At 52.3% G+C, this 23,993-nt stretch overlaps 1 protein-coding gene across 1 annotated transcript; it reads right to left on the bottom strand.

Moving 5' to 3' along the window:
• Positions 1-3,440: 3,440 nt before the first annotated feature.
• tmed10 (transmembrane p24 trafficking protein 10) lies at positions 3,441-14,409 on the bottom strand. Its single transcript, XM_060855445.1, has 5 exons — positions 14,074-14,409; positions 10,509-10,629; positions 8,292-8,365; positions 7,770-7,896; positions 3,441-5,645 (listed from the first exon to the last, which is right to left on the bottom strand). Exons 1-5 carry the CDS (start codon positions 14,287-14,289, stop codon positions 5,524-5,526), a joined length of 660 nt encoding a protein of 219 aa, XP_060711428.1. The 5' UTR covers positions 14,290-14,409; the 3' UTR covers positions 3,441-5,523.
• Between the last annotated feature and the right edge of the window lie 9,584 nt (positions 14,410-23,993).

Raw genomic sequence — 23,993 nt, 5'->3', positions numbered from 1 at the left:
AGAACCGTGTACCTGAACTCCAAGGTCCCTCTGTCCCACTACACTCCTTAAGGCCCTACCATTCATGAAACTCCTGCCTTGATTTGACTTTCCAAATGCAAGACCACATATTTATTTATATTAAACTGCATTTGCCATTTCTCGGCCCACTTCCCCGGCTGATCAAGGTCCTGCTGCAATTTCTGAGAACCTTCCTCACTGCCCACGATCCCGCCTGTTTTAGTGTCATCTGCAAACTTACTGATAATGCCTTGTATATTCTCATCTAAATCATTGATATCGATAAACAGCAATGGGCCCAGCACCGACCCCTGGGACACTCCACTAGTCACAGGCCTCCAGCCCGACAAGCATCCTTCCACTATTACCCGCTGCTTCCTACCATCAAGCCAATTCTGTATCCAATTTGCCAGCTGCCCCTGGATTCCACGCGATCCAACCTTCCAGAGCAACCGACCATGTGGAACCTTATCAAAGGCCTTACTGAGATCCATACAGACTACGCCTACCTCCCTGCCCTCGTCACCCTTCCTGGTCACTTCATCAAAGAACTCCAACAGATTTGAGAGGCATGGTCTCCCACTCACAAAGCCACGCTGACTGTTCCTAATCAAACCCTGTCTTTCCAAATGCATGTATATCTTAATCCTCAGAATCTCTCCAGTATCTTACCCGCCACCGATGTTAAGCTGACTGGTCTATAGTTCCCAGATTTCTCTTTGCAACCCTTCTTGACTAAGGGCCCACATTCGCTACCCTCCAGTCTTCCAGGACCCCTCCCTGTGGCTAAAGATGAGGCAAAAACATCATCCAGCGCCCCCAGCAATTTCTTCTCTAGCCTCTTGCAGGGTTCTCGGATATATCTGATCAGGACCAGGAGATTGATCCATCTTCATACATTCAACACCTCCCCACTTCCAACAAAGATACTAACATAACATAAATGATGATGGCACTCCACTAGTTACAGATTGCCACTTTGAAAATATTCCCCTTATCCCTACTTGTAGAGTAAGAGAGTATGGAAACAGGCCCTTTGGCCCAAACTGCCCACACAGCTAGTTTCAATTGTCTGCATTTGGTCCACATCCCTCTAAACCCTTCCCCCATCGATGGATCTATCCAACTTTTTTTTAATGTTGCTACTGTTCCTGCCTCAAATACTTTCTCTGGCAGTCCATTCCATACGCACACCGCTGTGTGAAGATGTTGCCCCCTCAGGTCCTTGTTAAATATTTCCCCTCTCACCTTCAACCCATGCCTGCTAGCTTTCAATCCCCCATCCCTGGGGAAAAAGACTATATACATTCATCTTATTTATGCCCCTCACCTCAATAAGGTCACCCCTCGTTCTCCGGTGTTTCCAAGGAATTATGTCCTATCCTGGCCAATCTCTCCCTTTAAATCAGGCCTACAAATCTTGGCAACATCCTTGTAAATCACCTTTGCATTCTTTCCAGTTTAATCATGCCTTTCCTATAACAGGGTGACCAAACGTGTACACAATACTCCAAGTGCAGCCTCACCAATGATTATACAACAATAACATAGCATCCCAACTCCTATAAGCAGTGCCTTGACCAATGGAGGCCAGCGTGCTAAATTCCATCTTCACCACCCTGTGACGCTGCTTTCAATGAACTACATACTTGTACTCCTCGGTCCCTCTGTTCCACAACACGCCTCAGGACATTCCCATTTACTGTATAAGTCCGACCTTGGATTGACTTTCCAAAGTGTAACACCTCACTCTGATCTGAATTGAACTGCTGTTGTCAATCCTCAGCCCATTTCCCCATCTGATCAAGACCCCTCTGTAATTTTTGATAACTTTCCTCGCAACCGATGCCTCCAAATTTTGTATCATCCGCAAACTTACCAATCACGCCTCATACATGTATGTAAATAACAGATAACAAAGGTCCCAGCACTGACCCCTGCGGCCCCCCATTAGTCACAGGCCTCCAGCCTGAGAAACAACCTTCACCCATCATCCTCTGCTTCCTACCATCGAGCCAATTTCGAATCCAATGAGCTAGCTCTCCCTGGATCCCATGTGACCTAACCTACATGACCAGCCTGCTGTGTGGGACCTGTCAAAGGCCTTACTAAAGGCCATAGAGACAACATCCACTGCCTGACCCTCATCTATCCTTTTGGTTACCTCCTCAAAAAGACTTCCTGTGCACAATTCCACACTGACTATCCCTAATCAGACCTTAACTATCCAAATGTTGGTTAATCCCGATCCTCTCCACCAACTTGCCTACCCCTGATGTCAGGCTCACTGGCCTGGAGTTCCCCGGCTTGTCTTAAACAACATCAGCCACCCTCTAGTCTTCCGGAACGTCACCAGTGGCTAAAGATGAAGGAAACAAGGGACTTCAGAATGTCTTCCTGAGTCTCCCACAACATCTGAGGATAGACTTGATCAGGCCCCGGGGGATTTATCCATCTCAATGTGCTTTTAAGGATACAAACACTTCCTCTCTGGTAATATGCACGTGGTCCAAAACACCCCCACTTGTTTCCCTCACTTTTTGAGCATTCTCTCCTCAGTGTTTACTGAGGAGAAAGACTCATGAAAAATCTCCAACCCCCAACTCCCCTGTGGCTCGCTGACCTTTAAGAGGACCTATTTTCTCCCTAGCCACCCTTTTAATATAGCTATCAAATCTCCTTAGCCGTATCTGCCTGATCCATCTCATACCCTCTTTCTGCTCTTCTGATTTCCCTCATACATTTTATTGTCAGCTAGGGATTCACTCGAGACCGATGGCTTAAACCCGATATATACCTTGTTTTTCCTGAGCAGAGTCTTCAGCAGCTGGGTTATCCCCAAACCTGTCAGCTTTTCCCTTCACCCTAACAGAGACATACTGCCCCTGGATTCTCGATATCACACTTTTAAAAGCCTCCCATTTGCTAGTCGTTCCTTTTCCTTCAAAGACACTCACCCCGTTGACCTCCGCTAGATTCTGCCTAAAGGCCCCAAAATTAGCCCTGCTGCATCATGACTTATTCATGACTAAGTTAAAACTAATAGAGTTGTGGTCACTGGATCCAAAGCGCTCTCCAACTGACACTCCAATCGCTGGCCTGACCCAGTTTCCTCATCTTTTGGTTTGCCAAACTTTCCATCTACACTACTATTCCCAAGACTAGGAATGGCACTGGAATCCCTGATGCCATGTCACCTCATCGCAAGCTCGGTCACTATCTGCCCTGGCAGCTGAGGACTTGGCACCCAAAGAGCCCTGGAGCTTCACAGGGAGAGATGTTGCAGCTTTGCTAAAACTGGCACCTGGAATGGGGACGGGTGGCAGCACAAGGTGATGCTCAGCTCAACCTTCACTCGTGGGGTCTCCCACTCTCGGCCTAGTCAGCCAGGCCCCGACTGAGTCGCCCAGGCTTGGAGATGAAAGAGGCCTGACTCCAGGTTTCAATTACAAATTCTGTTTATTCTTAAAACCTCTGCACAAACAAACAAAAAAATTTCCAAAGGATTCGTTGATTTTTTTTTTGTTGGTAAAGTGAAAAGGCTCTCCAGGGGGAACTCAATATCAATCACAAACCCTGGTCACTCTCACGGGGAGAGGGCCCCAGAACACCCGTCACTCCCACACTGTACGGACACAGGCCCTGGTCACTCTCACAGGGTGAGGGCCCCAGAACACCAGTCACTCCCACACTGTACGGACACAGGCCCTGGTCACTCTCACAGGGAGAGGGCACAGATCACCAGTCACTTCCACACTTTACAGACACAGGCCCTGGTCACTCTCACGGGGAGAGGGCCCCAGAACACCAGTCACTTCCACACTGTACGGACACAGGCCCTGGTCACTGGGGTGAGGGCCCCAGAACACCAGTCACTCCCACACTGTACGGACACAGGCCCTGGTCACTCTCACAGGGAGAGGGCACAGATCACCAGTCACTTCCACACTTTACAGACACAGGCCCTGGTCACTCTCACGGGGAGAGGGCCCCAGAACACCAGTCACTTCCACACTGTACGGACACAGGCCCTGGTCACTGGGGTGAGGGCCCCAGAACACCAGTCACTCCCACATTGTACAGACACAGGCCCTGGTCACTCTCACAGGGAGAGGGCCCAGATCACCAGTCACTCCCACATTGTACGGACACAGGCCCTGGTCATTCGCACAGAGATTGGGGGGTGAAGAAAGCGAAGGAAGCGCAAGATAACCGCTGGGTAAAGAGTTTAAATTATTTGATTTGAACACTCCCCTCCCGCCCAAACACAGCACGACCTGCATCCTCACTGACTTGACCTTTCGAGGGAGACGTGACGACGCTCACAGTCCACACCAGCCCTGGCTTGGCATCTCCTGCACTGTACGGTGGCAAAAGACGTGGGTCTAACTATGGTGGGGTGGCTCAGACAGCTAATTCAGAGTGTACTTAAATCAACAGGGGAGAGACTCAAAGGAGAGGAGATGGACCCTCAATTAACCTCCTCCCCCAGGGCGCTCGACAAATCAACCAGATTCACCCACCCTTTTTCTCACTTCAGAGGCAGCTCCAATGGGGATTGGGAAAAGACGCTGGATGGTTAAGGGCCCATTTTAAAGCTCCAAGCCCAGCCCTCTCATTTATAGTTCCAAAGGAATTTTCTAAAGCCACATCTAGGATGGCTATGAATGGACGTGGTCAGACTCCCTCCCTTTAAGTGCCTGTGGGGCTGTGTAGAGGGGATTTCCAAAGTCAGAAACAGACCAAATAAACAGACGTCACAGTTCACCGAAGCAAGGAAGGTCCACTTAAGGGGTGCCGGTTCAGAGGGGCATGGGTCCGGGATTGGGAGGGAGGAGTTGGAGGCTGGAGTCAGTATGTGAGATCAGAAGGGAATGGAGTTAGGGGTCGGGACCTCTTACATTCAGCGGGCAGGACTGAGTATCCCCACGTTCAGCAACATTAAAGAGGGATAAACCACTGAGAGAGCAGCACCCCTCTCAGTCACCAGACAGGAGAGACGTGTGGAAAACTGGCAGAGACCACCACAAGCTGAGGGGAAAGCAACAGCGCTATGTTTCAGGTTCAAAAAGCTGTGTGCCACTCAGAAGCCTGAACTCAATCCCCCTCCACCCCACAGCCCGACAGCGCTGTTAAATTCAACCAGTAACCGTCAGCTACAGACAACAGGAATTGGAACAAACATTACTGAGCCTTTGGAAAAACAAAATAATGAAAGGTTTGCCTTTCGGGGAGTAACCCAACCTGCTGCAACAATGGGCTCCTGGGTCCCAGCTCCTGAGCACTGACCTCCCCCACCCACCCCCTCCCCCGGACTCTGAAACAGGTCAATGACTCTCAGAAAACCGCCACAAATTTTAAAAAAAACACAGCCCTCAATCCAAACAGCTGAAGCACCACATTTAATACGCGTGTAAATTAATACCCACCCCCTCTGCACACAGGTGCACAATATTTCTCTCTCTCTCGTGCACACACACACACAAACACATACACTCTCACTACTGCCTCTGTTAAACCCTCTCACTCGATTAGTTTCTTGGCTTTGAAGAAGCGACGAAGGTAAAACACCTGCCAGGTGGCCAGGCCGATGAGACAACACATGGAAAAGATGCTGAAATACAGGACTCGGGCGCTGGTCGACTCTGTACAGAGAGAGAGAAAGAGAAAGAGAGAGACAGAGACAGAGAGAGAGATCAGTTTAATTCATGTGAAGGCCTTTCTATCCCTTTCTGCTCCCCCTTCTGATAAGATTAGAGCATTGCAGCCTCTACTTTGCTATCTCCAAACAAGCGCTTTGCTCGTGAATTATCTCCCTCTTGCCATGGAAGGATTCAATGGCCTCTCTCGAGGGACGTCCCCAGACATTCACACCCCCCTCAGAATACAAACTCTTTGTTGCCGTCTGAAATGGGAGACGCCTCATTTTTAAAACTGTATTCCTCCCCACCTCCCGTCTGCGGTGTAGTCTATCCCCCACATCCATTCAGCCCACAGGAATCTTGCACGTTTCACTCAGTTCCAAACAGCCCTCAGTGAGGGATGGAGTATGTCTCGCCACTCTCTGACCGTGAGTAACTCCCCACTCACCCCCCCCACCACCCCCAACTCCCCGCCACACTGCTCCCTCACAGAGCACATGCCGGAGTGTGTAGGGGTCCAGTCACGGTTTGTAACTTGGAACCAAAACACACACTAGGCAACAACATGGTGCCCAAGCCCCAACCGAAACAGGCACCAGTGCAATGCAATCGCTACAAAGGTTCGCTTAACACATTCCTATGACAAAGGGCTCAAACAGGTTGGACCGTGGGCTGCTGGAGCTTACAAGGATGGTTTATCTTCAGAAATTATTCCTCTGTGGGACATTTACTGTCCATTCCCAATTACCCAGAGAGTCCAACTACATCACTGTGGGGTCTGTAGGCCCCGACTGGGTAACGACAGCAGATTTCTGCTCCCTGAAGGACACTGTGCACCAGATGTGTTGTTTATATCTATCAACAGACTGACTTGATTAGAGACTTTAAGAGGAGCTTGAGGAGCAGGATGCCATGTGGGTGTTTATTCTTGTGTGAAAGCCACTAACATGAGGGGAGACAGTGTCACAAGCAGAGGGCACCACTGTCCCACAGAAATAAGGAGAAAAGGTGCCCTCTGAGACCAGAGTAGCGCCTTACCTCGACAGCACTGGGAGCTGGGTCACTGAATTTCTTCATAGTGCAATTCAAGAGACAAGGATTACGGGGGTGGAGGAGTTGTCGAGAGGACAGCCCAGATCTGGAACTCAGTCGGATGTGGAGCAGGGTCGAGGGGCCGAGTGGACTGCACCTATGTTCTTAACTGCCTCGACACGGCTCCTTTCACGACAGGACACCCCACACATTGCCAGCCCTGAGTCAACATTATTCTCACTCCTGCCATGGCTTACAGGTGCTGGCCTGAAGCCCATGACCCACAGGGCAACAAGTCAATCACATGCACCCTGGGGCCAGTCCTTTTTATGGAAGGGGGTAACATCAGGGATGTCGCCTTCCGAATCAGTTATCGACCTAAAGCTCCACAAGCTCTCTCTCAAGTTGGTGAAATGCATAGGCCTCGATCGACATCGCCAAACATGATTGGTGTCTCGTGGTTGTGGAGGGAGCTGTTTGGAGAAAGCGAGGACCGCAGACGCCGGGAAGTCAGAGTTGAAAAGCTGGAGAAGGCACAGCCGGTCAGGCAGCATCCGAGGAGCAGGGCACAAGCTCTTCATCGGGAAGGTGGAGCCCCGCCTCCCCCCCTCCCACATTCCTGACGAAGGGCTTATGCCTGAAACGTGAACTCTCCTGCTTCTCGGATGCCGCCTGACCTGCTGTGCTTTTCCAGCACCACACTTTTCGACTCTGAGGGAGCTGCTGCCAGTACCTACATCCGAACAGCGTTCCAAAACCAGGACTCCGGACGTCAAGAAGTGGAAGGCTGCCTCGAGGTGGTGTACAAATTCCGGCTCTTTCCGCACTGGGGATTAACCTTGAGGCCTGAACGCAAGGCCTCACCATTTCTGGAGTCCCTGGGCCTAGCTGAGATATTTATCTATGTACGCTGACTGCCACACATCGAACAGGATGGCTGGCTCAACACGGGGTGGCCAGGAAGGGGCTTTTAGGAGGCATTAAACCCATAAGCACGAGTGTCAGGACAGAGGGGGGCACCAACTGAAATAGGACAGCCCTGGGGAGTCCCCCGAGCAGAAGGGTGTGCGAGTTCAAGAAAAGGACAAGCTGTACCGTTGGTGTCTCTCATCTCCTCCTCACGCTGCTTCATGTAAGCAAAGTCATTGACAATGGATTCCGAGAGGTCCTCCAGTCGTCGCAGCTCCACCTCCAGGGGCTTCAGCTTCTCTGCTTTCGCAATCTGGGCACAGACAGAGAGAGAGAGAGAGAGACAGACAGACTGAAAAGGCAATCGCAGACGCTCTTACGGGATCCCCCTCACCGCCTCCGAACCCCCTGAGCGCTCCATGCAACGGGCACAGGGAAAGCAGCAGGGGGAGACGGCAGCTCCAGGGATCGGAGTCAGGCAACACACAGACAGGAGGCAGGGGCTCACCTGCCAACTCAACAGCAAAGAGCAAGGAGGAGGGGTCCAGCAACAGGAGGAGACAGGGCACAGTGGAAAGAGACCGCTCTGGAACAGGAACACCAGGGAGAGATTGAATGGTCTGTTTTTGTGCAGATCCAGTCGCACCCACCCCCCAACTCCCCCAGCACCACCCCACCAAGAGGAGAGGAGAAGAGGTCAGAACTCACATCTTCGTAGTTCTTGGCTTCCACGCCGTGTTTGGTGTTGAGAATAATCAGCTGGTCAGGAACTCGGAAATGGCCTGGAGACAAGGTGGGAGAAACGGCTGAAACCTCAACTTTGGACATTCAACCAAGCAATCGCCACCCGACCCCAGACAGAGGCTGCCTCTCCTGCCCATCCTGATCTGGAATCCCCTTATTCATTCCCACAAACGCACCACCCCCCACCCCCCCCATCCCATCCCCCACCCCAACCCTGCCAATGCCTGTCTTTAATGCTGCATTCGGATCTCCTCCCAACCACGACTGCCATTCCTGGGGTAGGGTTGTCAGGGACAGGCTGGGCTGTATTAGAACAGAGTCAGCCCCGGGTTTCAGGAAGAAGGGGCTAGGAGTCAGGATAGAGGGAGCTAGCTCAGAACAAAAGGTAAAAGCCTCCTATCAGCATGACGGCTCAATGTTTAGCGCTGTTGCCTCACAGTGCCAGGGACCTGGGTTCGATTCCAGCCTCCGGCGACTGTCTGTGTGGGCTTCCTCCAACAGTCTAAAGTGCAGGTTAGGGTGGATTGGCCGTGCTAAATTGTCCCATACTGCCCAGGGATGTGCAGGTTAGGGTGGATTGGCTGTGCTAAATTGTCCCATAGTGCCCAGGGATGTGCAGGTTAGGGTGGATTGGCCGTGCTAAATTGTCCCATAGTGCCCAGGGATGTGCAGGTTAGGGTGGATTGGCCGTGCTAAATTGTCCCATAGTGCCCAGGGATGTGCAGGTTAGGGTGGATTGGCTGTGCTAAATTGTCCCATAGTGCCCAGGGATGTGCAGGTTAGGGTGGATTGGCCGTGCTAAATTGTCCCATAGTGCCCAGGGATGTGCAGGTTAGGGTGGATTGGCCGTGCTAAATTGTCCCATACTGCCCAGGGATGTGCAGGTTAGGGTGGATTGGCTGTGCTAAATTGTCCCATAGTGCCCAGGGATGTGCAGGTTAGGGTGGATTGGCCGTGCTAAATTGTCCCATAGTGCCCAGGGATGTGCAGGTTAGGGTGGATTGGCCGTGCTAAATTGTCCCATAGTGCCCAGGGATGTGCAGGTTAGGGTGGATTGGCTGTGCTAAATTGTCCCATAGTGCCCAGGGATGTGCAGGTTAGGGTGGATTGGCCGTGCTAAATTACCCCATAGTGCCCAGGGATGTGCAGGTTAGGGTGGATTGGCCATGCTAAATTGTCCCATAGTGCCCAGGGATGTGCAGGTTAGGGTGGATTGGCCGTGCTAAATTGTCCCATAGTGCCCAGGGATGTGCAGGTTAGGGTGGATTGGCCGTGCTAAATTGCCCCATAGTGCCCAGGGATGTGCAGGTTAGGGTGGATTGACCGTGCTAAATTGCCCCATAGTGCCCAGGGATGTGCAGGTTAGGGTGGATTGGCTGTGCTAAATTGTCCCATAGTGCCCAGGGATGTGCAGTTTAGGGTGGATTGGCCGTGCTAAATTGTCCCATAGTGCCCAGGGATGTGCAGTTTAGGGTGGATTGGCCGTGCTAAATTGTCCCATAGTGCCCAGGGATGTGCAGGTTAGGGTGGATTGGCTGTGCTAAATTGTCCCATAGTGCCCAGGGATGTGCAGGTTAGGGTGGATTGGCCGTGCTAAATTGTCCCATAGTGCCCAGGGATGTGCAGGTTAGGGTGGATTGGCCGTGCTAAATTGTCCCATAGTGCCCAGGGATGTGCAGGTTAGGGTGGATTGGCCGTGCTAAATTGTCCCATAGTGCCCAGGGATGTGCAGGTTAGGGTGGATTGGCCGTGCTAAATCTGTCCCATAGTGTCCAAGATCTCTGTTTTAAAAAAAACTCTGGATATAAAAACCTCAGATCTAAAGCCTCCCTGGGTAAGAGGGACTGTGGAACTACCACCTACAGCTGCAGGTTTCCACCCAGTTCACAAATCCCTCTCCGGGAGGGGAAATCTGCTGCCCTTATCCGTTGTGGCCCACTGTAACGTGACCCAGAAACAGCCGAGAAAGCTGCTCAGTTCGAGGGGCCGTAGGGATGGACGACTTACACTGTCTTGCCAGCGACACCCCACAAAGAAATGCAGAGTAAAACAGAGAGCTGCACCTCCCTGCTCTTTTATTCCGTTACTGGGCTCTGCTTTCAACTTCTTTCTGTTCCTCGGCCACCCGGAAGCCTGTACCTCAGTGATACCACCCCCTGTCCTGCTGCCCCTTCCACACACCTGCAGGAAGGCGGCTCTCGAAGCAGATCTCAAACATATCATAGTCGTCGGTGGTGAAGGCAAACTTGCCCTTACTCGCCTCCTCCTTGGAGTACAGGATGTGGCCGGACGAATCCGTCACCTGGAGGGTGAGGAAACAAAGGGCGTTGAGAGCCTCATACCCAATGACTCGACCCAGACCAGCCTTGGTAACCAAACAGCGGCCGAGATTTCCCACGTGCCCAGCCCCCGCGCGGTGATCCTTCAAACCTGGAATGGCGGTGGTAATCGCGCAGGTCGAGGGATCACAGCGCAGCTATCAGCAATTCTGTGCGGGCATGTTGGAGGCAAATGAAATGACCTCAACTGCAAACAGCAGATTCAGAATCGACTCCAAACAGACTGGATTACGCAAGATCAGGAGTTTCCCGGTGACTGCACGGCCGCCAAGTGTGGAACAACAGCAAGAGCAGGGAGATCAGAGAGGATTGGAGTCCTGGAAGGCTTGACAGAGAGAGGGAAGAGACGGATTTCGACCCCAGGCTGTGCAGAATTGCGGGTGCCCCCACCCACTTGTAGCAACCTCGTTCAGCCCTTGCACTTCAGCAGGAGACAGGCCTTTCAGTACAACCAATCCATAATGACCTTGTTCACAACTAAACTGGTCCCTCCCTGCCTGTAACTGGACCCACTCCCACCACATTCTGCACAGGAAGCACTGTGTATAAAAGGTTACCCCTCATGGCATTTTAAAAGAATCTTTGTCCTCTCACCTTAAAAGCGTCCCCTTCCCTCCAGTCTTGAAATCCCCCACCCTAGGGAAAAGACAGCTGCCTTATCTATATACCTCGTGATTTTATAAAGCCCTATAAGGTCAATCCTCAACCTCCTACTCTACAGTGAGAGAAGTCCCAGTCTATCAAAGCCTCACTCCGAGCAACATCCTGGCAAGGCTTTTCTGAGCTCTGGCCAACGTAACAGTATCCTCCCATCAGCAGGGTGACCAGAACTGGGGACACGACGCCTGAAGAGGCCCCACCAACTTCAACATGACTTGCCAACCCCTGGGCTCAAAAACGTCCGAGGAACAAAGGCATGCAGCAGAAAGACCTGCTTAAAGACCACCTCAGTGCACTGCCCATGGTCAGGTGTGGCCAGGCAACAGCTCCAGAAAAGCCCGGTCATCCCAGCTGGCCTTCTGAAAGCCCGCACTGAGCAGCGATCGCCTCAGTCTAGACACCACGACTGAGACAGTCATCGTGCACTGGGTTAAACTGACCCACACCACCCTTTATCCCTGAATGCATTCTACTCATCCTCCCCACCCCCAAATGCAGTTCCTCTCCTGTATATATATCCATGAGCCCCACCTCCCCCACCACAGACTGACGGTTCTGACCACACTTCTGCTCCCCCCCCACCCCCATACCAACCCAGCTCTCTTTTCCCATCCCTCAGCCACATCTGCACCAGCCAACCCTTCTCTTCCCAAATAAAAAGAGCCATTATCCCTCTGCCCTCACTGTACTCTCAAACTCCCCTTTTCTCAACAAAGCAGCATTTTGACAACTTTTCCCCGTTCTTCCTGGAGTTCCACAAGCCCCCAGTTCCTGACATAGTGGGAGTAGGAACAGGGAATATTCAGCTCCCCACTGTCTTTTCCAGGGTAATAAATGTTGGGCCTCGCCAACAGCACCCCCACTCTCTTAGACAAATATTAAAATGTGTCCCGCCCCAGCTCTCTGAATTCATGAATGACACTCGACATGGCTGTGACTGTCCTCCTCACCACCACCACCCTGTCACCTTCCCCAACACAGGCCCAGCTAGATGAGGCCGCTTTCAGCCAGTTGTGTTCCCACCTTCCCCACCTACCCCCGGGGATTTTCCCATCTTCCCATTCCGGCAGCAAATCCACTTTTCGCCCTCCTGAACCACCATGCTTCGCAACAGAAGAGCCACCACCTGGAACCACAGCAGGATCTGGACAGCTGTGTGACTCCAGTGGTTTCAGTGTCACTGCAGCTGTTACCCTGGTCTCACGGGAGCGGCAATCACCCCCCATCCAAGAACAAACCCCCCAGGCCCGAAAGACAGACTCAGGCTCTATCCCCTCGACTACCCACAACATCTGCATCGAGTCAGACCCGGAGAGGAGCTTTCAATTAATTAAGATTAGAGTAAATTACTTACAGTGCGGAAACAGGCCCTTCGGCCCAACTAGTCCACACCGACCCGCCGAAGACCAACCCACCCAGACCCATTCCCCTACACCTAACACTACGGGCAATTTAGCGTGGCCAATCCACCCGAAGCTGCACATTTTTGGGACCGGAACACCTGGAGGACACCCCACGCAGACACAGGGAGAACGTGCAAACTCCACACAGACGTTCGCCTCCTCACTCCTCCTCCCCCCCCCCCCCCTCACCTTCAGGTCTGTCCTTTCCCCCCCCCCTCACCTTCAGGTCTGTCCTCTCTCCTCCCCCCCCCCCCCCTCACCCTCTCTCTCCCCTCCCCCCCTCCCCCCCTCACCTTCAGGTCGGTCCTCCCCCCCCTCACCTTCAGGTCTGTCCTCTCTCTTCCCCCCCCCCCCCCCCCCTCACCCTCTCTCCCCCCTCCCCCCCTCACCTTCAGATCGGTCCTCCCCCCCCTCACCTTCAGGTCTGTCCTCTCTTTCCCCCCCCCCCCCCCCCTCACCCTCTCTCCCCTCCCCCCCTCACCTTCAGGTCGGTCCTCCCCCCCCTCACCTTCAGGTCTGTCCTCTCCCCTCCCCCCCTCACCCTCTCCCCCCCCCCCCCCTCACCCCCCCCCTCCCTCTCTCCCCTCCCCCCCTCACCTTCAGGTCGGTCCTCCCCCCCCCTCACCTTCAGGTCTGTCCTCTCCCCCCCCCCCCCTCACCCTCTCTCCCCTCCCCCCCTCACCTTCAGGTCTGTCCTCTCCCCCCCCCCCCCCCTCACCCTCTCTCCCCTCCCCCCCTCACCTTCAGGTCTGTCCTCTCCCCTCCCCCCCTCACCTTCAGGTCTGTCCTCTCCCCCCCCCCCCCTCACCCTCTCTCCCCTCCCCCCCTCACCTTCAGGTCTGTCCTCTCTCCCCCCCCCCCCCCTCACCCTCTCTCCCCTCCCCCCCTCACCTTCAGGTCTGTCCTCTCCCCCCCCCCCCCCTCACCCTCTCTCCCCTCCCCCCCTCACCTTCAGGTCTGTCCTCTCCCCTCCCCCCCTCACCTTCAGGTCTGTCCTCTCCCCCCCCCCCCCCCACCCTCTCTCCCCTCCCCCCCTCACCTTCAGGTCTGTCCTCTCCCCCCCCCCCCTCACCCTCTCTCCCCTCCCCCCCTCACCTTCAGGTCTGTCCTCTCCCCTCCCCCCCTCACCTTCAGGTCTGTCCTCTCCCCCCCCCCCCCCCCTCACCCTCTCTCCCCTCCCCCCCTCACCTTCAGGTCTGTCCTCTCTCCCCCCCCCCCCTCACCCTCACTCCTCCCCCCCCCCTCACCCTCCCCTCCCCCCCCTCACCTTCAGGTCTGTCCTCTCTCCCCCCCCCCCTCACCCTCACTCCTCCCCCCCCCTCACCCTCCCCTCCCCCCCCTCACCTTCAGGTCGGTCCTCCCCCCCGGCTGCTCACTCAGCTCATACTCCCCGGTCACCAGGACGTCTTTGTGTATCTCCTCGCGGAGACACTTCCTGGAGTTGGCGGGGAGCTGGAAGGAGATGGCGTGTGCCCGGGGGAGCAGGCTGGCCGAGGCCGCCAGGAGCAGGAGCGGCAGCGGCAGCGGCAGCGGCAGCGCGGGGACGACGAGCGGGGCCATGGCCGGGCACTGGGAGTCGGGCTGTCCGCGCGGCCTGCACTTGCACTTCCGCTTCCGGACCGACGGACGTGGCGCGCGCTCGCTGAAGCCGCGGGAAACTCCTTCCGGGTCAAGCGACCGGCCCCCCCTTTCCCGGGACCGCCGCGCGTGCGCAGCGTCACTCCCTCTCTGTGCACTACAAATGGGTGGAGCCAGCCTCAGAGGCATTGTGGGATAGAGGAGGACCAGGAGCTCTGGGAGGCTGGGAGGAGGGTGAGAGACAGAGATGATGTGGGGGAAGGAGATGGTGGATCAAGTTAAAAGTCACACAATGCCATTTAAAATGCACCTGGATGGGTACATGAATAGGAAGGGTTTAGAGGGATATGGGTGAAATGCTGGCAAATGGGACTAGGTTAATTTAGATATCTGCCAGCATGGATGAGATGGACCGAATGGTCTGTTTCCAAGCTGTGCCTCTCTATAACCAGGTTATAGTCCAACGGGTTTATTAGGGAGCACTAGCTTTCAGGGCGCTGCTCCGTCATCAGATGGTTGTGGAGGGTAAGGTTATCAGACACAGTTTCAGGCAACTGAAATGATAAGACCATAAGACATAGCAGTGGAAGTAAGGCCATTCGGCCCATCGAGTCCACTCCACCATTCAATCATGGCTGATCAGCATTTCAACTCCACTTACCCGCATTCTCCCCGTAGCCCTTAATTCCTCGAGACATCAAGATATATTGAACAAACTTGGATTGCTCAGTCTTTCACCTTTTAGAATGGGTTGCAGGTTTCAGTTCGCTAATATGTAAATTCTCAGCTCTTCTTTTACGTCACCTTCCCAAGGTAGCTTTAGGTTTTATAACAAAAGGTGACATCTCGGCTCAGACAATGCATTAAAGGTGTGAGGTCAGAGTCTGCCTGTGTCCCAGTCTTGAGTCAGACTGGTTCTATTTCCAAAGTCGAACTTATAAAATATTACATTTGTTGAGCAAAAGAGAATGTATCCACGAATATAATTTGTCAAGAGAGAGGGAGGGACGAACCCTATGGTGTGGAAATAGACCCTTCAACCCATTAAATCCACAATAACCCACCCAAACCTTTTTCCCTTCCCTATTACTTTATATTTACCCCTAACTATGCACCAAACCTACACATGCCTGAACACTATGGGCAATTTAGCATGGCCAATTCACTGAACCTGCACATCTTTGTGGGAGAGAGGGTCGGAGGGAAGTGAGAGGGGAGAGAGCGGGTGAGGGGTGGAGAGAGGATAGAGAAAATATAGAAGGTGTGCAGAGGGTGAGGTGAGAGGGAAGCGGTGAGGGGTGGGATTAGGGGAAAGGGATGATGGTATGGGTGTGAAGGGAGGGGTGTGAGCAGGGGGTGGGAGAATGAGGGGATGGAGGGGAGAAGGGAGAGAGAGAGGATGGGTGGTGGTAAGGGGGAGGTGGGGGTGGAAGAAATGGAGGTGAAGAGGGCTGTGGTGCAGGAGAATGAGGGGATGGTAATGGGCAGGAGGGGTTAGAGGGAATGGGGTGAGGTGGGAAGGGAGAGGGTGAGAGCAGATGGGGAAGGGAGAGGGTGGTAAAGAGTGTGGGGGAGTTGGAAGGAGAACGCAAGGGGGGAGGGGGGATTGGGAATGAGGGGGTTAAGAGAGGAGGGCGGGGGAGGGTGAGAGGAGAGGGAGTGGATTGGGGGAAGTGGGAGAGAGTAAGGGTGCAGGGAGAGGGGGGAGTGAGAGGAGGGGGTTGGGACGAAGAAGGTGAGGGTGGGGAGAGAGAGTGGAGGGTGTGAGAAGTGTGGGAAGGAGGGGGTTGAGAGGTGGGGGAGGCATAGGGTGAGGGGGAAGGAGGTGGGAAAGGGGAGGGTATGTAATGGGGAAGGGAGAGTGTGAGAGAGGAGGAGGGTGGGGAGGGATGGAGAGGTTGAGTGGAGAGGTGAGAGTGGTGTGAGAGAGAGGGGGGTGGGTGATGGGGGAGGGAAACGAGAGAGAGGAGGGTGAGTGGTGTGGGAGAGGGGGAGGATTGTGAGGGGCAAGGGAGGGAGAGGCTGAGGGAGAGAGTGGGCATGGACTGAGGGGGATGTTCGATACTGCGGGTTGGCCCTGAGGGGGACAGCAGTGTTGTCTGAGGCTGGGCGGATCCTGAAGGGAAGATAGAGGGAGAGTGATGACTGAGGTAGATGCAGGGTATTGAGGGTGTGGGGAGTAGAGTGAGGGGTTAATGAGGGACAGAGGGGACTGAGTGAGGGGGTGGAGCATTTTCACTTACTCTGCTTCTGATTTCTGATGCTCCCTGTCTGAATACATCCTTCTACTGTTTTTCCTTACCCTGTGATCTTATTTGCCTCTTCACTAGCCTGCTCTATTTTTCATTTTGATTTTTTAAAAGTCAGCTTCAATTGAACTACCCTATCTACAAATCCCAGGTATACAGTCTCACCAGCTTATTGATCCCAGTTTAATTGGAATGAATTCCATCCTAATCCACCTGCTCTCTCTTTCCCCAGGCCTGGTACCCATTTCTCTCCCCACACCAATCTTTGAGACCAGCATTTGGCCTCTCTAATCTTATTTGTTGTACGCTAATTTGCACACAGGTCATCCAGAGATTACTAGCTTTCTGGCTGTGTTTTAATGTAGCGCCTGGTTTACTCCTTCCTCGTTGTATCCACGTCATTCACACTAATGTGGAACGTGACAACTGATTCCTTCCCCTTCAACTTCCGCGTTCCTCTCCAGTGAACAAGAGCTGGCCTGAATTGGAACATGGATTTAATCGTGATCAGGGGGAGGTGACGCCCTTTGGAAGGAAGGACCAGATGAGGGACCAGTCAAGGAAATTCCGAGGGATCTCAGATTGCTTGCCCACAGGCCCCTGAAGGTGGCAGAGCAGGTTAATGGGGTTGTTAAGGACGGCATGGGGGATACTTGTCTTTGGATGTAGGTTTGCTCACTGAGCTGGAAGGTTCATTTCCAGACGTTTCGTCACCCGACTAGGTAACATCTTCAGTGGACCTCAGGCAAAGCGATGCTGAAAATTCCTGCTTTCTATTTATATGTTTGGGTTCGTGATGTTATTTCCTGTGGTGAAGTCACTTCCTGTTCCTTTTCTCGGGGGGTGGTAGGTGAGGTCTAACTCGATGTGTTTGTTGATAGAATTCCTGTTGGAATGCCATGCTTATCTTTGTCAGTCATGGCACAGACTTAGAGCTGAAAGTATGGCGCTGGAAAAGTGCAGCAGGTCAGGCAGCATCCAAGGAGCAGGAGAGCCTGAGCCCTTCTACATGCCCGAAGCGTCGACTCTCCTGCTCCTTGGATGCTGCCTAACCTGCTGTGCCTTACCAGCAACACACTTTCAGCTCTGATCTCCAGCATCTGCAGACCTCACTTTCTCCATGGTACAGACTTAGTTAAAATCACACAACACCAGGTTAGAGTCCAACAGGTTTATTTGGAAGCACTAGCTTTTGGAGCGCTGCTCCTTCATCAAGGGGTTGTAGAGTTTAAGATCGTAGGGCACAGAATTCATATAGCAGACGGCATAGACTACAAGAGCAGGGAGGTTATGTTGGAGCTGTGAGGACTGCAGAGGCTGGAGATCAGAGTCGAGAGTGTGGTGCTGGAAAAACACAGCCGGTCAGGCAGCATCCGAGGAGCTGGGGAATCGACGTTTCGAGCATGAGTTCTGGGCTTATTCTGGAAACGTCGACTCTCCTGCCCCTCGGATGCTGCCTGACCGGCTCTGCTTTCCCAGCGCCACACTGTTTGACTGTGTTGGAGCTGGACTGAACTTGGGTGACACCAAAGCTGGGGTACTATGTACAGTCCTGGTCGCCGCATTAACGGAAGGATGTGATGGCGCTGAAGGGTGCAGAGGTGATTTACCAGGACGTTCTCTTGGGTTGAAGCTTTTCAGAGGCTGGATGGGCTGGGGTTGTTTCCTGGAGAGGAGGCAGGGCTGAAAGGGGACCTGATCATGAGGGGTACATCCAGGGTACAGAAAGTGGTCATTCCCCTTCGTCAAAGGGTCAGGAACAAGGGGAGTTCTGGAGTGAAAAGCAGGAAGGTTAGAGGGTATTTGAGCTAGCAGAAGGTGGTGTGGGTTTGGAATGGCTTGCCAGGGAGGTCTTAAATCCTACGGGACCAGTGTGGGACTGATATAGGCAGTTGCACATTCTTAATGGTATATATTTATTGTAATCGGCCACTAAACTGCATAATTCTATGAATCTTGATGTAGGTAGGCAACACCTTACTTTTTAAAAACATGCTTACAAAGGGCAGATCTCAGAACCAGGGAATACAATCAGTGGGATTCAGGACTGAGATGGGGAGAAATGAATTACTCAGAATGGGGTGGGTCCGTTAACACAGAACACTGTGAAGGGCCACTCAGTGAGTATGTTCAAGACAGAGAGGAAGGCTTGAGCTGTAGGGAAAGGCCGAAAGGCTGAGGTTATTTTCCCTGGAGCGTCGGAGGCTGATGTTTCTAAAATCACGAGGGACGCAGAGAAGGTGAATAGGCAATGTCCCCGCCCCCAGCCCGGGATAGGGAAGTCCAAAACGAATAGGTGAGGCAGGGGGCAGACCTGCGGGCAATTTTTCTCATGCAGAGGGTGGTCCACATAGAGGTAGCGGGTGTCAATTACAGCAGTTAGAAGACATTTGGACAGGTATGTGGATAGGAAATGGTCAGAGGAATACAGGGTAAAAAATGAGGTCTGCAGATGCTGGAGATCACAGCTGCAAATGTGTTGCTGGTCAAAGCACAGCAGGTTAGGCAGCATCTCAGGAATAGAGAATTCGACGTTTCGAGCATAAGCCCTTCATCAGGAATAAGAAAGGGCTTATGCTCGAAACGTCGAATTCTCTATTCCTGAGATGCTGCCTAACCTGCTGTGCTTTGACCAGCAACACATTTGCAGCAGAGGAATACAGGCCACATTACAGGCAAATGGGACTAGATCAGTTTAGGATGCCTGGTCAGCACGGGTGAGTTGGACCGAAGGGTCTGTTTCCATGCTGTCTGACTGTATAAGCAGTACTCTAGGGCAGAGGGTCAGCCATGTTCTAGTTGAACGGCAGAGCTGGCTCGAGGGGCCGAATGGTCTTGGTCCAGCTGTTGCCCTCACGGTCTGAGCCCATCACCCCTGGACCGTTCCAGTCAGTCTCCTCAAGACGGTCCCTGAGGCTTTGACTGGAGTGCGGGGCCCAGAATAGAACAAAGACATTGCAGCTGAGTCTTAATCTGTGTTTTTAAAATGCTTGGAAAGTCTCCCTGCTTTCGCTCTCTGTGTTTCTATTAATAAAGTCAAGGTTACCATTGAAATCGTTTCTAAACTTCATATTTTCACCTTCACGAATACCACAATCCCCAGCTAACCTCCCTCCTCCACAAATCTCTGTCCCTGCTCCTTTGAAATTTGACCGAACTTGTACATGATGCTTCTCATCCGCCTCCCTCTCGCAGCCCTTTTCATTGTCATAATGTATTTTTACCATCCAAATTACAATAAATTCTAATTCCCTGCCAGAGTGCGATTGCCCGTTTCTCACTGGCCTCTTCACAACGCAAGAGCAAGGCCGTTGGGCCCCACTGACTCTGTGCTGGCCCTCCAAAGTGATCAGTTTGCCTCTCCTGCTCCCTCCCGTCAATCCCTTGGCTTGCTTTATTTCCCATTGAACATCCTGTCCCCCTCTTGATCGAACCCTCAGCGCATTCCAGATGCCAACCATCCGCTGGGAAGACCTTTCCGGTGGTTGGGGAGATTAGAAAAGTTTAAAACAATTTTAAAATAAGATCAATGTCATTCAGCACCGCATTGAGGAGATTTGTTTTTCTTTTATACTCAGGACAATGGACCTTTGGAAATTTCTACCCCAGAAGGCTTTGGAAGCTCAGTGTCGGGGTTTCAGGTAGTATTTGTTCGATTATCAATGGTGTAAAGGGTGAGGTTGAAGTCTTCCATCAACCATGATCACAGTAAATGATGCAGACTTGATGGGCTGAATGGTCAACTTCACTCATAGCTAGGCAGGTCCTCCTTTGATAGCACTGTCAATGACAGGTTCCATCACTTGACTGATGATTGAGAGAGACTGATGGGGCAGTAATTGGCGAGTTGGATTTAGAATCAAAGAATCCCGACACCGTGGAAATGGACCAACCCTCTGAAGAGTATCCCTCCCAGAGACATTCCCCTCCCCTATTTCTCGACATTTACTGCTGACTAATGCACAAAACCCACACACCCCTGCACACTACGGGACAATTTAGCACGGCCAATCCACTCTAACCTGCACATCCCTGGGCACTATGGGACAATTTAGCACGGCCAATCCACCCTAACCTGCACACCCCTGCACACTATGGGACAATTTAGCACGGCCAATCCACCCTAACCTGCACATCCCTGGGCACTATGGGACAATTTAGCACGGCCATTCCACCCTAACCTGCACATCCCTGGACACTATGGGACAATTTAGCACGGCCATTCCGCCCTAACCTGCACATCCCTGGGCACTATGGGACAATTTAGCATGGCCAATCCACCCTAACCTGCACATCCCTGGGCACTATGGGACAATTTAGCACGGCCAATCCACCCTAACCTGCACATCCCTGGGCACTATGGGACAATTTAGCACGGCCAATCCACCCTAACCTGCACATCCCTGGGCACTATGGGACAATTTGGCATGGCCAATCCACCCTAACCTTCAGATCCCGGGGCGCTATGGGACAATTTAGCACGGCCAATCCACCCTAACCTACACATCCCTGGACACTTTGGGACAATGTAGCATGGCCAATCCACCCTAACCTGCACATCCCTGGGCACTATGGGACAATTAAGCACGGACAATCCACCCTAACCTGTACATCCCTGGACACTATGGAACAATTTAGCACGGACAATCCACCCTAACTTGCATATCCCTGGGCACTATGGGCAATTTCCCATAGCCAATTCTCCCTAACCTGCACATCTTTGGTTTGTGGGAGGAAACCGAAGCACCCAGAGGAAACCCACGCAGACACGGGGAGAATGTGCAAACTCCCCACAGACAATCGCCCGAGGCTGGAACCGAACCCGGGTCCCTGGCGTTGTGAGGCACCCTATTTGTCCTGCTTTTGGTGTACAGGACATACCTGGACAATCTTCCACATTGTTGGGTAGACGCTAATGCTATCACTGTTCTGGAACACCTTGGCCAGGCGTGTGACAAGGTCTGGAGCACAAGTCTTCAGTACTGTTGTCAGAATGTTGTTAGGGCCCATGGCCATTGCAGTGTCCATTACCTCCATGGAGTGAATCAAATTGTCTGAAGATGCATCTGTGATGCTGGGGACCACTGGAGGAGGCCAGGATGAATCATCCACTTGACATTTCTGGCTGAAGCTTGCTGTGAATGCTTCAGCCTTGTCTTTCACACTGATGTGCTAGAGTTCCTCCATCATTGAGGATGGGGATATTTGTGGAGCCTCGTCCTCCAGAGAGTTGTTTAACTGTTTACCACCGTTCACAACTAGATCTGTCAGGACTGTCATAAGACAGCAAGGACCAAATTGGTCCAAACATAATGTCCACCTACACGAACACCATTCTCTTGCACTTGACCTGTATCCTTCTGAACTCTCCCATCCATGTACTTATCCAAATGCCTTTTGAATATTGTTTATGTACCCCCTCACCCACTTCCTCTGGCAGCTCTTTCCATCTGCGTACCACCCTCTGGGTAAAAAAGGGGTTGCCCTTCAGGTTCCCTTTTATTCGTTCCCCTCTCACCTTAAACTGATGCCCTCTCGTCCTCGATTACCCCAACCCTGGGGAAAAGACTGAGTGCGTTCAACCTGTCCATGCCTCTCATGATCTTATCCACCTCTATAAGGTCCCCCCTCAGTCTCCTACACTCTAACGGAAACAGCCCTCGCTTGTCCAACCTCTCCCGATAACTCAGTCCCTCGGGTCCAGGCAACATCCTTGTGAATTCCTTTCCAGTTTAATAACATCCTTCCTATCGCACAGGGACCAAAACTGAACCCAGTACTCCATATTGGTCAGAGTATTGAGTACAGGAGTTGGGAGATCATGTTGTGACTGTACAAGACATTCGTTCGGCCACTTTTGGAATATTGTGTGCAATTCTGGTCTCCTTCCTATCGGAAGGATGTTGTGAAACTTGAAAGGGTTCAGAAAAGATTTACAAGGATGTTGCCAGGGTTGGAGGATTTGAGCTGTAGGGGGAGGTTTAACAGGCTGGGGCTGTTTTCCCTGGAGCATTGGAGGATGAGGGGTGACCTTCTAGAGGGGCATGGATAGGATAAACAGACAAAGTATTTTCCCTGGGGTGGGGGAATCCGAAACTAGAGGGCATAGGTTTAGAGTGAGAGAGGAAAGATATAAAAGAGACCTAAAGGGCAATGATTTCACACAGAGGGTGGTACGTGTATGGAATGAGCTGCCAGAGGAAGTGGTGGAGGCTGGTACAACTGCAACCTTTAAGAGGCATTTGGATGGGTATATGAATAGGAAGGGTTTGGAGGGATATGGGCCGGGTGCTGGCAGGTGGGACTAGATTGGATTGGGATATCTGGTCGGCATGGATGAGTTGGACTGAAGGGTCTGTTTCCATGTTGTACATCTCTATGACTCTATGACTAAGTGCGGCCTCACCAACTTCCTGTACAACTGCAACATAACTTCCCAACTTCTGTACTCAGTGCCCTGACTGATGAAGGCCAGAGTGCCAAAAGCAGCCTTCACTGCCCTGTCTACCTGGGACTCCACTTTCAGAATAGACAGCAGAGCTCAGATCTGATTTGTTGGTTATGGGATTGCTTAGCTCTATCCATTGCTGTTTTTGCTGTTTGTTGGCTTCATCAGGTTGACGCCGCATTTTTTAAGTATGCATGGTGCTGCTCCAGCCAGGCCCCTCTGCAATCTGCCTTGAACCAGATTTGACCCACTGGCCTGGTGGTAATAGTCGTGTGGGGGATATACAGGCCATTAAATTGTTGATGGCCCACAGTGTCTCATGGATGTCCATCTTGAGTTGCTCCGTCTGTTGGATGTCTGATCATGCTACACAACCCCATGGAGATTATCCTCATTTGGAAGATGGGACTTTGTTCCCACAAGCCTGGTAATTCCTTTGTTTAACGATTATTTAGTGGGATGTGGACATCATTGGCTCGGACTGCGTTTATATCTCCATCTTTAATTGCCCAGAAGAAAGTTAAGGGTAAAATTCACCAAAGATCCTTTGACAGCATCTTCCAAACCAGCAACCACTTCTGTCTGGCAGCAGATACATGGAACCACCAAGTTCCCCTCCAACTCACTCACCATCCCGACTTGGAAATATAGCGGCTGTTCCTTCGCTATCGCTGGGTCAACATCCTGGAATTCTCTCCCTCAGGGTCAACCCACAGCATACAGACTGCAGCAATTCAAGATGGCAGCTCACCACCACCTTGTCAAGGGGCAACTAGGGACGGGCAATAAACGCTGGGCCCAGCCAGTGACGCCCATGTACCATGAAAGAGAGAAAACTACATTGCTGTGGGTCAAGAGTCAAATGTAGACCAGATCAGGTAAGAGTGGCAGTTGTTAAGATTCTTAATTCCAGATTTTCACTGAATATAAATGTCACCAAGGCAGGATTTGAATCTGGGTCCCCAGTACATTACCTGGATCCCTGGCTT

Source organism: Hemiscyllium ocellatum, chromosome 46 (genome assembly GCF_020745735.1).
Source record: "Hemiscyllium ocellatum isolate sHemOce1 chromosome 46, sHemOce1.pat.X.cur, whole genome shotgun sequence".
In the NCBI taxonomy this organism is placed as follows: Eukaryota; Metazoa; Chordata; class Chondrichthyes; order Orectolobiformes; family Hemiscylliidae; genus Hemiscyllium; species Hemiscyllium ocellatum.
This window is presented reverse-complemented; position numbering and strand designations above follow the sequence as displayed.

What these genes read in the sequence shown, in the direction of transcription:
- tmed10 (XM_060855445.1), bottom strand. Translation starts at nt 14,289, where the DNA reads ATGGCCCCGCTCGTCGTCCCCGCGCTGCCGCTGCCGCTGCCGCTGCCG. An exon ending in CGAGAGCCGCCTTCCTGCAG is followed by an intron (nt 8,366 to 10,508) that starts GTGTGTGGAAGG and finishes CCTTGTCTCCAG; the next exon opens with GCCATTTCCGAGTTCCTGAC. An exon ending in GGAGATGAGAGACACCAACG is followed by an intron (nt 5,646 to 7,769) that starts GTACAGCTTGTC and finishes CTCTCTGTACAG; the next exon opens with AGTCGACCAGCGCCCGAGTC.